General features: G+C 43.7%; 1 protein-coding gene across 4 annotated transcripts in view; it reads left to right on the top strand.

Annotated features, from left to right (window-relative positions):
* Nucleotides 1-12,885, top strand: part of TRIM36 (tripartite motif containing 36) — a 32,059-nt gene extending 19,174 nt beyond the window's left edge. For all 4 annotated transcript variants that reach the window (XM_075527349.1, XM_075527348.1, XM_075527351.1 and 1 more), the window contains exons 4-10: nucleotides 1,421-1,567; nucleotides 2,637-2,732; nucleotides 3,644-3,897; nucleotides 5,116-5,240; nucleotides 5,797-6,090; nucleotides 6,393-6,690; nucleotides 8,916-12,885. In XM_075527349.1, coding sequence (XP_075383464.1) covers nucleotides 1,421-1,567; nucleotides 2,637-2,732; nucleotides 3,644-3,897; nucleotides 5,116-5,240; nucleotides 5,797-6,090; nucleotides 6,393-6,690; nucleotides 8,916-9,270 — 1,569 coding nt within the window. In that variant the 3' untranslated portion in view covers nucleotides 9,271-12,885. The remainder of the gene's footprint in view (nucleotides 1-1,420; nucleotides 1,568-2,636; nucleotides 2,733-3,643; nucleotides 3,898-5,115; nucleotides 5,241-5,796; nucleotides 6,091-6,392; nucleotides 6,691-8,915) is intronic.
* Nucleotides 12,886-14,904: the final 2,019 nt, after the last annotated feature.

Here is a 14,904-nt window from a genome sequence, read left to right as displayed (position 1 = left end):
CTTGCTTATACGAGGAGATGAGTAAAAAATACATGGTTTCTCTTAGGTGTGACAGTGCACTGCTGTGGAAAAATTATTTCCACAGACTAACAGCATGACTGCAGTTTTTGGAGGTGACTGCCTGCACTGCTGATTTTCCTGAAAGTTTCTTCTTTCTTTTTTTTTTTTTTCTTTTTAAAATCCAGCAGCCAATGACAACAGGGTAGCTTATCGCATATTCTGCTTATGCAGAATATGACAGTCTTACGTACCAAGGCGCTAGTGAGACATGACTTTTGCCTTTTCACCATAGCCTAAGATAACATTTGGGGCCTGAGAGTTGGTTTCGGAGATGGTCTGCAATTTTAGCTTAGTGTATCCATATTTATGCTACTCACAATTTTCTATTTTTGTGCCCTTTCCTGTCCTTGTGTGTGTGTACATGTGTGTGTGTGTGTTAAAAGATGATACTTTTAAAGCTTGACTGTTGGCACTGCTGTCTTGTTCTTCTCCTTGACATGAAACTGAAAAGCTTTCTCAAGAGCTGCTCTTTGGTAACACGGAGCAGACGGACCCAAATACTGTCTGGAATGAGTGCTCTGGAATGAGCCAAAGGATTTTTGTTTTTTTACCACCACCCCCTACTCCTCTCCCCCCTCCCCCCCGCCCCCCCGGCCTTTTAGGTGGTTTTATCTGTTGCTTGAGCTTGGAGTTGAGCAGCACTTTCTTTTCCTCTTCGAGCAGTTATTTCAACATGTTCAGTTTTTGAAAGATGATTTTTAGTGAGCACTGGCTTTTTCGCAATGCTGTTTAAGCTGATACTGGAATTAGCGCTCAGCATGAACAACTTGTAATTGGAGTCAGACAGAAAAATTGAAACACTGCAGCCTTTTGTCTTGAAACTGACTGTGACTGGTGGTGGCGGCTGCATTTCAGTTGTTGCTCCAAGAGCAATGGCTCTGTGGCTGATCCGAGTCTAGCTGAGACTTAAATCATTGCAGCGTTATGTCAACTCCTGCTTTAAGAAACAGTTCGTAGCCGTTTCAAGAGAGAGCTGAGATGCTGGCATGGGCACGGTTAAATTTAACAGGGTTGGTGTGTTATGTATTGCATTTACAGCTCGGAACCAGGAGTGTAGGGAGCGTGAGGCACGCAGACAACTTCAGGGATTAGCAAAAGGGTTGATTGCAGTATGGAGGCTACTTGGTGTGTACACAGACGTTGCTACAGGTTTACTCCCTGTAAACCTTGTGAAACTGTGTGTTCATCTGCTGGCTTTCACTGGCGAGGACAAATATAAAAGGTGGAAGATAAACTGAGTATAAAAAAACCAGTGACGGAATTGGACGCTGCTGTGGGAGGATTGGGTGTTTTGATGGTTTGTTGAGCACCTCAGTTTTTGGAAGTACACCCGCTTTCTCTCCGCTCTCTTTTTTTTCAGATTTTGATGTGTCCAGAACATGAAATGGAGAGGGTAAACATGTACTGTGAAATCTGCAGAAGGCCTGTTTGTCATCTTTGTAAACTGGGTGGATGTCATGCAAACCACAGAGTAACAACCATGAGCACTGCCTACAAAACCCTGAAGGTAAAAGTAAATATTGTTGGAGCTGGCCTTAAGAAGGGGAAGAGTACTGAGAGTCTGGTGTAAGGGCAAACTCCCTCTGGCAGGATGCCAGGACATGTGCGTAGAGGACACTGAACTAGTCATGGGGCATGCTATTGTGCAACATCTGTTAATGTATATATTAGTATGACCTAGCACACTTCTGAGAAACTAAACTATATTTTCTGAGTCTTGAAACATAACCCCTTAAAAGTGCTCCCCCCTTATTTTAGCAAACTGTACAGCAGTACTGACCAATGCAGAAGGCTTAAGCAGTTAATACTTCACAATCTAGCTTTTACTCCTGGATGTTCAGATAAGTGTTCTCGTGGCTTGGGTTAGCTGATACTTAGAAGCACTCCTGCAAAATTTGCATCTGAAGTATCTGTTGGGGCCTTATATGTTTATGAATAGCTGTTAATTCCCTAAGGACAGTACAACAGGGAAGACTTGTAAACATTGCTTTGTTACTAAAAATTGATTGCTGCTACCTCCTCTTCTTCCTTTTCTTCCTCTCTTGCTCACAGGGAAAAAAAAAAAAAAGACCAGACCAGCCTGCCTTGTGCTCTTTGGCCTCCCCGCCTGTTTGCAAGGCTTTTCCTGTACAGCTGTTAACTCTTGCAACTAAGGACGTGCAGAGACACTCATAATTTCGTGCTTTGAAGCACTCATTTTTCTAGCAAATCTTACTACAAATGAGTTAATAACTAACAGGGATTTTCTGCAAGTTTTAGTAACATCCTGAAGCCTCATGCTCCTAGCCTCAGAGAGGGTGACGCCTGTGGCTGGGGAGGAATGAGCCAGCTGAGGCTGCTACCTCTTGTCCTTAGCGGCCGTGCCCCCCGTCCTGCTCACAGCAGCGGCGAGATGTCCCTGTGCAGTCATCGCAGCCCTCCCAGCAGTTCTCCGAGGGGTTGCTGTTCATAACTGGTGGCAGGCTGTTGTCCTTGTAACGAGATAAACCCAGCACTAGCTGGATGACCTGCCTGTGCTGGTTGTCAGTTTGGGCGGGATACTCTTATTCTGCCAACTGGCTGTTTTATTTTAACAGGAGAAGCTTTCAAAAGATATTGAGTACCTCATCAGTAAGGAGAGCCAGGTGAAAGCTCACATCACACAGCTGGATCTGCTGCTGAAAGAAACAGAGGTAAGAGTGGCTTGTGGCTTGTTTGGGGATGGCCCTTGCAGGGACACAGCAGGGACTTGAACTTTTTTCAGTGAAGCGTTTCAAATTCTTTTGTTTTTTTCAGTTACCCAGTAAAACAATTTCTGTACAGCTTGTTAGTCCTGAATCACACACAGTAGGACCTAGTCCTGACAGTGTGGGAAATTTGGGCAATATACAGAGGGAATTTAAGTTTTGGGTGCTGCCTTAAATTTAATTGAAATAAAGTTTATTTGATACCTTAACCGAAGAGAGGTGGGTTAGACTTACAGCTCTTGTATATTAATGGTGCTGCACAATTTACACTGTCTGTTTACCTTGAGGATGTTGCAGTAAAGTCAGAATTAAGGGCAAAATCTCCCTGCAGAAGAGTCAGAGCCGGGGGCATGCTCCCGTACAAGCCGAAAAACACGATGACAGAAATTGCAGGAGCTCCTGGCCCTGCCCGTATCTTGATGCGGTCTGTCTCCGTGCTTTGTAGTTCCTTTTATCCGGGCACTAGTGAGAGGTGGCACTACGGTTCTGAGAGCATGTGTGAGAAACTGGGCTGGAACCCCAGTTCAGGGTGATCGGGGAAGATGGAAGAGCACCTAGCTCTTGGGCAGGAAGGCTGTAGAGACTGACCTCCTTCCACAGTGCTTCTCCATGAGCTGTTTGGACAAATGCCCTGCGTAACTCAAGAGGTAATGAGAGGAATACTTAAGCTAGTAAATGCTTACTAGCTTGGGCGCAGCGTTGATTGTATTTTTAGTGCTGAAGAGCATCACAAAGCTCATTAGTCTTGTCTGTCAAACAGATGACTAGATTGCTATCTTCAACAACCTTAAGTATGTTTCTGTACACAGTCCACAGTGCTGTGGAATCTGTCTAAAATGTCTTTTGTTCCCTCCTAGTGCAACAGTGAAAGAGCTAAAGAAGAAGCATCTCACAGTTTTGAGAAATTATCTCATGTCCTGGAAGAGAAGAAAGCTGCAGCTCTTAGGGCAATTGAAACTTCTAAGAATTTAAGGCTGGAAAAATTGCAAGCACAAGCAGAAGAATATCAAGGGCTCCTGGAAAATAATGGTCTTGTAGGATATGCTCAAGAAGTGCTTAAAGAAACTGATCCATCCTGTTTTGTTCAAACAGCAAAACAACTTCATGTCAGGTATCTTAATTGTCTTCTGTTTGAAGTACAGGTACTGTTCCAGGATGTCTGGTCAGTCATATTCTTTTGACACCTGCTGGCAAAGTACTGAATGCAGTAGCTTGTATTGCAGAAGCTCAGAGATGGTCCCGGCTCCGTGCAGTAGGAATTAGTACATTACAGTGTGCGTGTTGTGGTTTAACCCCAGTCGGCAATTAAGTACCCCACAGCCGCTCGCTCACCCTCCCCCCCGGTGGGATGGGGGAGAGAATTGGAAGAGCAAAAGTAAGAAAACTCATGGGTTGAGATAAGAACAGTTTAATAATTGGAACAACAACAACAACAACAAAATAATAATTTGTAATGAGAAGGAAAACAACAAGAGAGCGAGAGAGGAACAAAACCCAAGGGAAAAAAAAACGAGTGATACAACCACTGACCAGCCGCCAACCGATGCCCAGCCAGTCCCCGAGCAGCGATCGCTGTCCCCCAGCCAACTCCCCCCAGTTTCTATACTGAACATGACACCATATGGTATGGAACAGCCCTTTGGTCGGTTTGGATCAACCATCTTGGCTGTGCCCCCTCCCAGCTTCTTGTGCACCTGGCAGAGCATGGGGAGCTGAAAAGTCCTTGACTAGGGTAAACACCGCTTAGCAACAGCCGAAACATCAGTGTGTTATCAATATTATTCTCATACTAAATCCAAAACACAGCACTATACCAGCTACTAGGAAGAAAGTTAACTCCATCCCAGCTGAAACCAGGACAGAGCATTAGAAAATGGCACACAGGAGGGGCTCTGTCCTGCGACAACGCCTAGCCTTGTTCAGTAGGCTCACTGGCCGCTCATTCAGCTCACTGGCACATACAGCTCAGAGATTGTATCGGGTATGTGCAAGTTAATCTAACAGGTCTCTTCTGGCTTTGAGCTCTTTGATCTTAATAGTTGTTCTCCATTAGCGTTTCACACCTATTTTGTTCTTTGAACATAATGCCCCAAATGGTTAAAATGCTCTACCTACTGAACGATTACCTGTTATCTTTACATTGATGTAGAAAAGGACTTTAAATTGTACATTTGAATTCTGTCTAGAGAGACAGAAATTCCTGGCAGACATCAGTAAGTACATGAAAACAGAACTTATTTTAAAGCAAAACCTACCATTTTTACTTTAAGGAATGCACACATGTGAATTCCCTCTTCTCTCTTCTGCCATCCCTCTCCTGTGCTTTCAGAATCCAAAAAGCTACTGAATCTCTGAAGAGCTTCAGGCCAGCAGCTGAAACTACTTTTGAAGACTTTGTGGTGGACGTAGCCAAGCAAGAAGAGATCCTTGGTGACTTGTCCTTCCATTCCAATGGTAAATTGCAAGAGCATCAGGTCTTTCTGGAGTTATGGCTTTAAGGGCTTCTCTGGAAAGAGGCAAAAATTAGTCAGGGCTGCAGTTGCAGAACCCAGTATTGTGACTTTCATTGTCCCTTCTGTCTCCATGATCCACAAGGCATTACCTGGCAGCAATGCTAGCTTCAGCTTTGACAAAGAAGCTAAGATGCCATTGCATTCAGTACCAGTTTACATTGGCTTCCAAAATATTGTAGTTAAGTAATACTAGGTCTTCCTAGAAGCTTTTTGTTGCATGACAGAAAAGAACAGGTTTTTACATGTTTTTTAGCTGCCAGCAAAAATAAATAATACAACTTTCAAAGTAAAAACAGAAAGTAAGGGATTTGTTTAAGTGCATGAACAGAGCCATCCTCATCTGCACTCTTTAACTGAGTGAGTCAGATTCCCCCCCCCCCCCCCCCCCCCCCGAGACATTGTGCTACAGCCAGTCAACAAAGGGCTTGTATGGTTAATTCTAAAACAAAATGTATCTAAATTTGTGCTTCTTTTCTCCTGAATCTCTGGCATTCCAGGTCTAGAAATACCAGAAATCAATGAAGAGCAGAGCAGAATGTACAACAAAGCTCTGATCAGTTGGGAAAGCCCTGGGAAGACAGACTTAGCTGATACCTACGTTCTTGAGTATCATAAGCTTAATAGAGAAGAGGAGAGTGCAACGTGGCAGGAGATTGAAGTTTGCAGCCAGAGCGAAGTAATATCTGATCTTGATGATGACAGCAGCTATGCCTTTAGAGTTCGGGGATATAAAGGGTCCATCTGTAGCCCTTGGAGCCGAGAAGTTGTTTTGCGTACGCCTCCAGCTCCAGGTATTGGGTTTTCTTCTGTCCACAAGGTGCTGAATCTGTGTTTGTCAGTGTTAAGAGCTGAGGGTGGTTTCCAGTAGCTCCCAGACTTCTACTGTACTGTTACTGGTTGCATAAATGTTTAGAAGCACTGTTAACAAACAGGTTAAGTAGTTGCATACCGGGGCTGTGTTAGCTTGCATGGCATTCCTGGTAGCCTTTAAAAGTGAGAAATTCTAATGCCAGTGTGACTTAAAATGTAGTTTATAAGTACAGAAGGCCAAATACTTAACTAAGAGGAAATTTTTTGGGATACTGTTTTTCAGTTTTCAGTTTTCTTTTTGATGACAAATGTGGGTACAACAGTGAACATCTCCTGCTGAACCCAAGAAGAACCTCTGTGGAAAGTAGGGCTGGATTTCCACTACTGCTGGGATCTGAGCGCATGCAGGTCGGATGCTACACAACCCTGGATTACATCATCGGTGACACTGGGATTGCCAAAGGGAAGCACTTCTGGGCTTTTCATGTGGAAGCCTATTCATACCTGGTGAAAGTGGGAGTTGTTTCTAGCAACAAGATACAGAAATTGTTCCATAATACCCATGATGTGACCAGCCCAAGGTAAATTGCAGACTCTTGCTTAATAAATGTGTTATATAAGGAGATGGCTTTTTAAAAAATAAATTAAGAGCGAGTCTGGTCTCAGTTAGTAAAAAAGGTGAACCTAACCAGCGGCAAGTGGCTTGAAGGATATGGTGTAAGCAGGTGGTCCTGTTCGTCCCTTAGCATTAGTAGAAAGATGTTCTAATTATCCAGAGTCCTATTTTCTTTCTTTTTGGGAAAGAAATCGGGTTCCTATACGTGTCAAGATACGTCATTTAAAGCAAGAAGGTTAAAAAAAAAGGCATCAGTTGCAAGATTGAAGCAGTGCTTAATTGTCAATAGTAAGACTCTGCCTTAATTCCCTTAGCATACTAGGTTTGGCAGCCATTCAGAAGTACAACGTTCACTGTGTGTATCTGTGTATCTTTGCTGTAGCTTGCGTCACGATAGATTCCAAGTCACTGGCTTATCCCAGGCTATACGCTTGCATATGGTACCGGAGTGCTACTGAGCACAAGCCAAAGTACAGTGGACAAACCAGCAAAAAGATTTCCAGCTCTCAGTTACAGTTGTAGTAAGCCTGGATGTGTCTAGGAACTGCAGGTTGGGAGGCTCTCTGCTGGGCACTCTTAACATTTTCAGGAATCTAACAAATGTATTGGCTTCCTCCTGTATAACAAAGTGTAAAAATGCCAATTTCTTGAGCTGCTTAAAGTCAGATGGAGCCTTTTTGCAAAGTGAGAAATTAGATCCTGATTTCCTGATTTCTTTTTCCTTATCCACACAAATACGTGGAAAACTTTAGCTGACACACATCCAACCTCCCCTCAAACACCTCAAAAATGCAAACCTAGCTAGGGATTGTCTGCACAGAAGGACGTGTGCTTCTCTGGTCTGTCTTCATTGGTTGACAGCCAATCTGGTTGACTTCTTTGGTTGACAGCCGCCTGAATATGAGCCAGCAGTGTGCCCAGGCGGCCAAGAAGGCCAATGGCATCCTGGCCTGTATCAAAAATAGCGTGGCCAGCAGGACTAGGGAAGTGATTGTGCCCCTGTACTCGGCACTGGTGAGGCCGCACCTCGAATACTGTGTTCAGTTTTGGGCCCCCCACTACAAGAGGGATATTGAGGTACTGGAGCGCGTACAGAGAAGGGCAACGAAGCTGGTGAAGGGGCTGGAGCAGAAGTCTTATGAGGAGCGGCTGAGGGAGCTGGGACTGTTTAGCCTGGAGAAAAGGAGGCTGAGGGGAGACCTCATCGCTCTCTACAACTACCTGAAAGGAGGTTGTAGAGAGGTGGGTGTTGGTCTCTTCTCCCAGGTAACAAGTGATAGGACAAGAGGAAATGGCCTCAAGTTGCGCCAGGGGAGGTTTAGACTGGATATTAGGAAATTTTTCTTCACCGAGAGGGTTATCAAGCATTGGAACAGGCTGCCCAGGGAAGTGGTTGAGTCGCCATCCCTGGAGGTATTTAAAGGACGTTTGGATGAGGTGCTTAGGGACATGGTGTAGTGGTGGTTTTTGGCAGTGTTAGGTTTATGGTTGGACTCGATGATCTTAAAGGTCTTTTCCAACCTATGCGATTCTGTGATTCTGTGATTCATCTGGGGACAGAAGTAGGAGGAAAAGTGTGTAGACTGAACAAATCTGGCTACAAACTTGCCCCAGTAACCAGCTGGGAAACAGGGGTTCAGGGAAGCCTCCAGGCAGAGCACTTCAAAAAAAAAAAAAAAAACCGAAAACTTAAACCACTACTTTTTGCCTTGTGAATTTTAAAGACAATGTAATACAGCAGCGGCATGGAAAACTCATAGGGCAACAGCAACGTTAAATGTTTTTACTGGTGTCATTTAACATTGTGTAAATAACGTTAAACGTATCTTGTCTGTAATGATTAGTCATATTTGCTAAACTACTTCTCAAGTTAACTAATTTACTATACCTGTAAGTTCATTAATGATTGCCTAGCATGAGTACATTTAGATACATCCGCTCCTTAGTAAAGCCTTCTGTGGTCTCATCCTCATTAGTGTTTAGCTGTTATTAATTGTTTGAAGGGGCCCAAGTGAGTGTTCTCCACCTACTAAATGCATCTTCCCTCCTGGCTTAGGTATATTTTTACCCCACAAGGCTTTGCGGGTGATCATGTGGCATTACCTCTCTTAGAAAAATGTCTTCTCCAGTTCACATCACTGATGCCACTTCAGAATTTGACAAGAGCAAATGGTTGTTTTTCTGTTCTAGATACGAACAAGACAGTGGTCATGACAGTGGGAGTGAAGATGCCTTCTTTGACTCATCACAGCCTTTCACGCTGGTCACTTTAGGCATGAAGAAGTTCTTTATCCCCACGACACCTGCTGCCCCCAAGGATCCAGCGAGCAGAATCCTTCCCCTGCCGTCATGCTTGGGCATCTGCCTCGACTGTGACAAAGGCAAGGTGGGGTTTTACGACGCAGGCTGCATGAAATGCCTTTATGAGTGCGAGGTGGACTGCTCTGGCATAATGTACCCAGCATTTGCCTTAATGGGTGGTGCGGCAGTTCATCTTGAGGAAGCTGTCCCAGCAAAGTACGGGGAGTACCACGACGACATCTAGTGCAGTAATCCCTTCCCATTGCTGTTCTGAGATGGAAGATGAAAGCAGAAGAAGTCTACCTTAGTTTTCAGTCCTGATTAATTACATTCTACCTATGTGTTGCTCACAAGCCTCTGGGCCATGCTTCTTTTAACAAACGGTCCAGACACTTCCCACACCAGTGGGAAATGTTCTTCCAGGAACTCTCCTGCCTTTCTTGTGATCTGTGCAATGCTGTTCTCCACAGACTTTCTTCCCAGGGGGAAGCAGGGAAGAAGTTTGACTAGCAACCAAAATTACTCTTCAGGGGTAGAAATCTGCCTTTTATGTAACTTGAATCCTTACATAGTCAGTTTTGCATTTAGTGAAATCAAAGCTGACAGCAACTGCCATTCTCCTTTTAAGAAATCTGCCTGAATGCCTCTGAGGGGTCAAATGCTTTCCAATTAACCCCCAAACACCAGGGCTTGGGCCTTTCAGCATGAAATAACATTTGAAAAAATACAATATAAAGCAGGGAGAAATCAGAACTGCAGCTGGATGTTTAGGTTGTATTGGGAAAGAGGAGGGTAAACTAGAATCTGATTGCATGTCGTATATTTAATGTGACTGTAAGCTAAAACTCTGACACCTGGTATCACATAGTTGGTGGCATAATGGTAAGTTTCTTTACTCTTCCAGGCTTTTGCTGTAGGCTGTATAAAATATATAAAGTGCAATTTGACCTTAAACATCAGACGTTAGTGTCCAAAATCACAAGTGTTTGCATGTGTGAGTAATAGTACCTGGTATTTAGGCAAAAGCAAATGAGTTATTGACATGAGTAATAATACGTGAACTTAACAAAAAAATCAGGTATTTCTTTTAATACTTGTTTCTGTAAGTTAATATTTGGATCTTGTAGCAGCTTGTTTTTTTAGTAAGAACGTTAAAAATGCACTGATTAAGTTTTGAGACCCAATTTCTGCCTTAAAGGATGTCTCCCCTCAAATTCCTGTTCCACTCACGTTAAAAACTGTATCACATAGTAGTTTTTCATAGAATTGGTTGGAAGGGACCTTTAAAGATCATCTAGTCCAACCCCGCTGCCATGGGCAGGGACATCTTCCACTAGATCAGGTTGCTGAAAGCCCCGTCCAACCTGGCCTTGAACACTTCCAGTGATGAGGCATCCACAACTTCTCTGGGCAACCTGTTCCAGGGTCTCACCATGCTCATTGTTAGAAATTTCTTCCTTATATCTAATCTAAATCTACCCTCTTTCAGTTCAAAACTGTTGCCCCTTGTCCTGTCACTACAGGCCCTGGTAAGAAGTCTCTCTGCATCTTTTATTTAAGCCCTCTTTATATATTAAAAGGCCGCAATGAAGTCTCCCTGGAGCCTTCTCTTCTCCAGGCTGACAACCCTGACTCTCACAGCCTTTCTTGACAGGAGAGGTGTTCCAGCACTCTGACCATTTCTGTGGCCTCCTCTGGACCCGCTCTGTGCTGGGGGCCCCGGAGCTGGGTGCAGTACTCCAGGTGGGGTCTTGGGAGAGCAGAGTGGGAGAATCACCTCCTTGCCCTGCTGGCCACCTTTCTTTCTATGCAGCCCAGGATACAATTGGCTTTCGGGGTTGCAAGTGCACATTGCTGGTTCATGTCCAGTTTTTCATCCACCAGGATCCCCAAGTCCTCTGCAGGGCTGCTCTCAGTCCCTCGGTCTGTATTGATACTGGGGATTGCCCGGACCCAGGTGCAGGACCTTGCACTTGGCCTTGGTGAGCCTCATGAGATTCACATGGGCCCACTCCTCAAGCCAGTCAAGGTCCCTCTGGATGGAATCCCTTCCCTCTAGTGAATGAACTGCTCAGCTTGATGTCATCTGCAAACTTGCTGAGGGGGCACTCAGTCCTGCTGTCTATGTTGTTAATGAAGATACTAAATAATATTGATGCAGGTACAGGCCCTTGGGGGACACCACTCGTTACTGGTTTCCACTTGGACATTGAACCATTGACTATAACTCTTTGGACGTGGCTATCCAGCCAGTTCCTTATCCGTTGAACAGTCCATCCATCAAACCCGTATCTCCTCAGTTCAGAGGTAAGAACGTTGTAGGGGATCGTATCAAAGGCCTTACAGAAGTCCAGGTATATGACATCTGTAGCTCTTCCCTTGTCCACTGATGCAGTCACTCGATCACAGAAGGCCACTAGATGAGTCAGGCACTATTTGCCCTTGGTGAACCCATGCTGGCTGTCTCTCATCACCTCCCTGTCTTCCATATGTTTCGACATATCTTCCCAGAGGATCTGTTACATGATCTTACTGGGCACGGAGGTGAACTGCATCTGTTTATAGAAATCTATGTAAAAAAACATTTGGGTACTTGCACTGTTAACTTGTGTTGTGGAAAAATAAGGATCTGAAGTGAAGGATGTTTCTAATACATACTTGGTGCTTTCTAATTTGGGGATATGCTTTCTAATTTGGGGATAGTGTTGCATCTTGATGAATGTGCGTGAAGTATGCTTACTAAGTACATGTATACAGCTGTAGAGCTATGAAATGGGACCTGAAAATCATAATACACTTAAATGAATGTAGGTCATAATGCAAAACCTTTGTGTGCTTTGCTGTCTGAACTGTCACACTGATCTGATCTGGAGTCCACCCTTCCCAGTGTCCTCGCTCCTAAGCCTCTGTCCAGTGGCCACTGTCACAAGAAATGGGCAGAAATGGTAATTGGCAGAAATGTCATCTGCGCCAAGGTGAGCATGACAGCCCTTTCAGGGCTAGAAAGGCCCAGCAAGGGCAGCCTCTTGTCTGGGTCTCACCTGCAAATGCTTCTGCCTTAGTAAGGCTGTGTGGAAGTATGTTGCACAGCTTCGTTGTGTGCTTGTGTGAGAAACACTTTGATGTTTGTGGGTATCTTCTGGAACTTTCTCCTGCAGGAGAAATGGCGAATTGTCTCTCGCTAGTTATCCTTTAGGTCATTTATTTTTGTAATAGATGGTTATCATAGACTTTCTTTTGCATTATGCCCTCCCCTTCATGTTTTCTCTCGCTGGATGGAAGCCATTCTGTACTGGTGAGCATCCTGCTGCCCCTCTTTCTCCTCTCGCCTTTTGAGGATGACTGAAGGAGCCCTCCATACAGACACTGTTGCTGTGATGGATGACGAAATTCTGACTATTCTTTCTTTCCATAGTCCTAAAACCGTATTTGCCTTTTTGGTCGATACCGAATATTAAGCTGACATTTACAGAGTTTATTCTGCAGTGTTTTTCACACAATCCTGATGGTTAGTTGTAAACAAGCTGTGCACATAGAGGGTTTCCCCACCTTGTGTGTTGTTTTGCATTTGTTAACGTTGCGTTTCATCTGCTCGTTTACCTAGTCACTTAGTCCTGAGGCCCTCCTGCAAGTCTTCAGTCACTTCCAGAATTGAATGTTCCTGAGTAGCTTCATAACACAAACACGATTTTTTTTTTGTTTGCTTGCTTTTCCATATTTTGGAGCAACTTAAGTTGTAGTAAGACGCAGCAGATCTCTTTCTGCTGTTAAAATTTATTGTTCCTTCCACTTTTTTTTTTTCCCCTCAGTCATTTATTAGACCATGATTAGCTAGTCAAGAACTGAAAACTTTTACATGTTAGTACACTCTGTTGAGTAGATGACTCATGTTCTTGTATGTGTGAGCCCAGGAGACAGGATTCTCTCTTTAGTAGCTGTGACTTCTCCCATTGTATCATCACCATTTGTCCGTTCATCTACAAAATCTAGAATCAACTTAAAGCTATAGATTATAGGGTTAAACTTTCCAGATTGTTGTTCCCAGACCAAATCTCCTTCCACAGACAAATGTATCATTTTTGATTCCTCTGTTTCAGAAACTGGTCTAAATTACAGGTTTTATGTCACGGTTAGCACTCCACAGCTCCACGTGTGGATTCTTTATAACCATCTGAACCAATATCACCAGGCTTTGGCCTTTTGTTACTTTATGGAAATATTCATAAACTGAACACTCTATCTTAGACAAGACAGTCCCTCACACTCAATTATTTTTTTAAAAAAAAAGATTAAATTTTACTAGTTTGAGAATATAGAAGTAAGAAATTCAAAAGTTAGGGGTTTTTTTCTACTATAGCTTTATCTCACATTCGTTTAAGATGTGCTCTGCTATGCAATTACTTTACTGGACAGAGACTGACGCTACTTTAAACATTTATCTACCTTTTGATATGTCTGTTTGTATTTATCTCATTCTGAGTTTAAAAATTGATTTGGCTTTTGGTGTTACTTGAATACTTAGGATGCATTAATTACAGTACTCTATGGTGCTTACTCCAGCTTATTAAATAAACACACTGTCAGAGGCACTGACAACACACTGTCAGATTTTTTCCACTACAATGGAAGTGTCACCTTTCAGAAATACAGTTCAGCAGTACTTGCCTATCCAGATACTTATTTTTCCAGAACAAGTTTCTTCCTACGAAACAGCACTTTACAATGTAGACTAAGCTAAGAATGGTGTGGTCTTGTGTGGATCTTTGTGCAATATAGCTGTTTGGTGACTACTGTGTGATTTGCGAAGCTCCATGCAGGTGTGAATCATGTAGACACTTTTTAGATATCTAAAGCTTTAACAAAAAGGCCTTGTTTAAAAATATTCTGAAATGTAAATGTGATGTCTTCTTTTTTCCTAATAAAAGCTGAAAATGCAGTAGCTTGGTCATTCACATTATTGCATCCCAGCTCTGAAGTAGCCGGGTTGAAATATTTCTTACAATAGATCACAACAGATGACTTGCGGGGAGGAAGCACCGCATTTAGTTCTCAAGTCTGCCCATATACCAGTACCCCTAATTTTAAGAGGACTAAAGAGTCTAGTTTGGACTAACTGCCACATCAGGCTTTTACTTAAGAGGCTGATGTTAGGAACTTGCCTGCCTGAGGCTCCCTCTCCAGGCAGGGGAGGAAAATATGTGTCCAGAAGGAGCTTGGCTCTTGGGCATTTTCAAGGGGACCTACCCATTCCCTAATGGAGGAAGTAGATGGTGCTTAGCTCTCCAACCTGAGCAGCCCAGTCAAGAGACCTAAGTTAGGTTGGATGGACCTGCCTTGCTCTGCAATTCTGAAAATCAGTGCCACCGCTTAACTCTGCAGCTCTTTGAAAATTCAGTGTTTACATTTGTCAACACTGCTGCTTTCAGGATGTTTTAAGTTCCGGCTTCTGGTGGTTGCTGCCTTCAGAGCTGCTGTGTGTGCACCGGCGAGTGCTGGAGGCTGTGTTCACAGTGAACGTCCTGTGAGCTGTGCTGGTGCAGTTAAAGCAGCCACACAGTCAACGCATGTATCTGTGTACTTTACGAGAGAAGGGCTGATACTCCTGGGAAAGCACGAGTTTTGCAACTAAGTGTAGTATTCTGCTGAATTTTCTCAACTTTCTGATTTGACTGCCATCCTCAAGTATGTCATTCCAAGGTATAAACGACAGATTTTGTCATTGCTTGAAGCTGAGTAAAACCGACACTACAGAGGCAGAAGAGTGGCTGAGGAAGCACTTGCAAAGGGCTCAGGCTCAAGAATATTCTTGGCGCCACGTCAGCAAATGAATGCAGAGCTGACTGGCACTTCCCGAGATGCTTGCCATCAAGGGAGGACT

The sequence above is a fragment of the Mycteria americana genome, chromosome Z, assembly GCF_035582795.1.
Source record: "Mycteria americana isolate JAX WOST 10 ecotype Jacksonville Zoo and Gardens chromosome Z, USCA_MyAme_1.0, whole genome shotgun sequence".
In the NCBI taxonomy this organism is placed as follows: domain Eukaryota; kingdom Metazoa; phylum Chordata; class Aves; order Ciconiiformes; family Ciconiidae; genus Mycteria; species Mycteria americana.
Note: the sequence above shows the minus strand (reverse complement) of the source record. Positions and strands in the feature narration are given on the sequence as shown.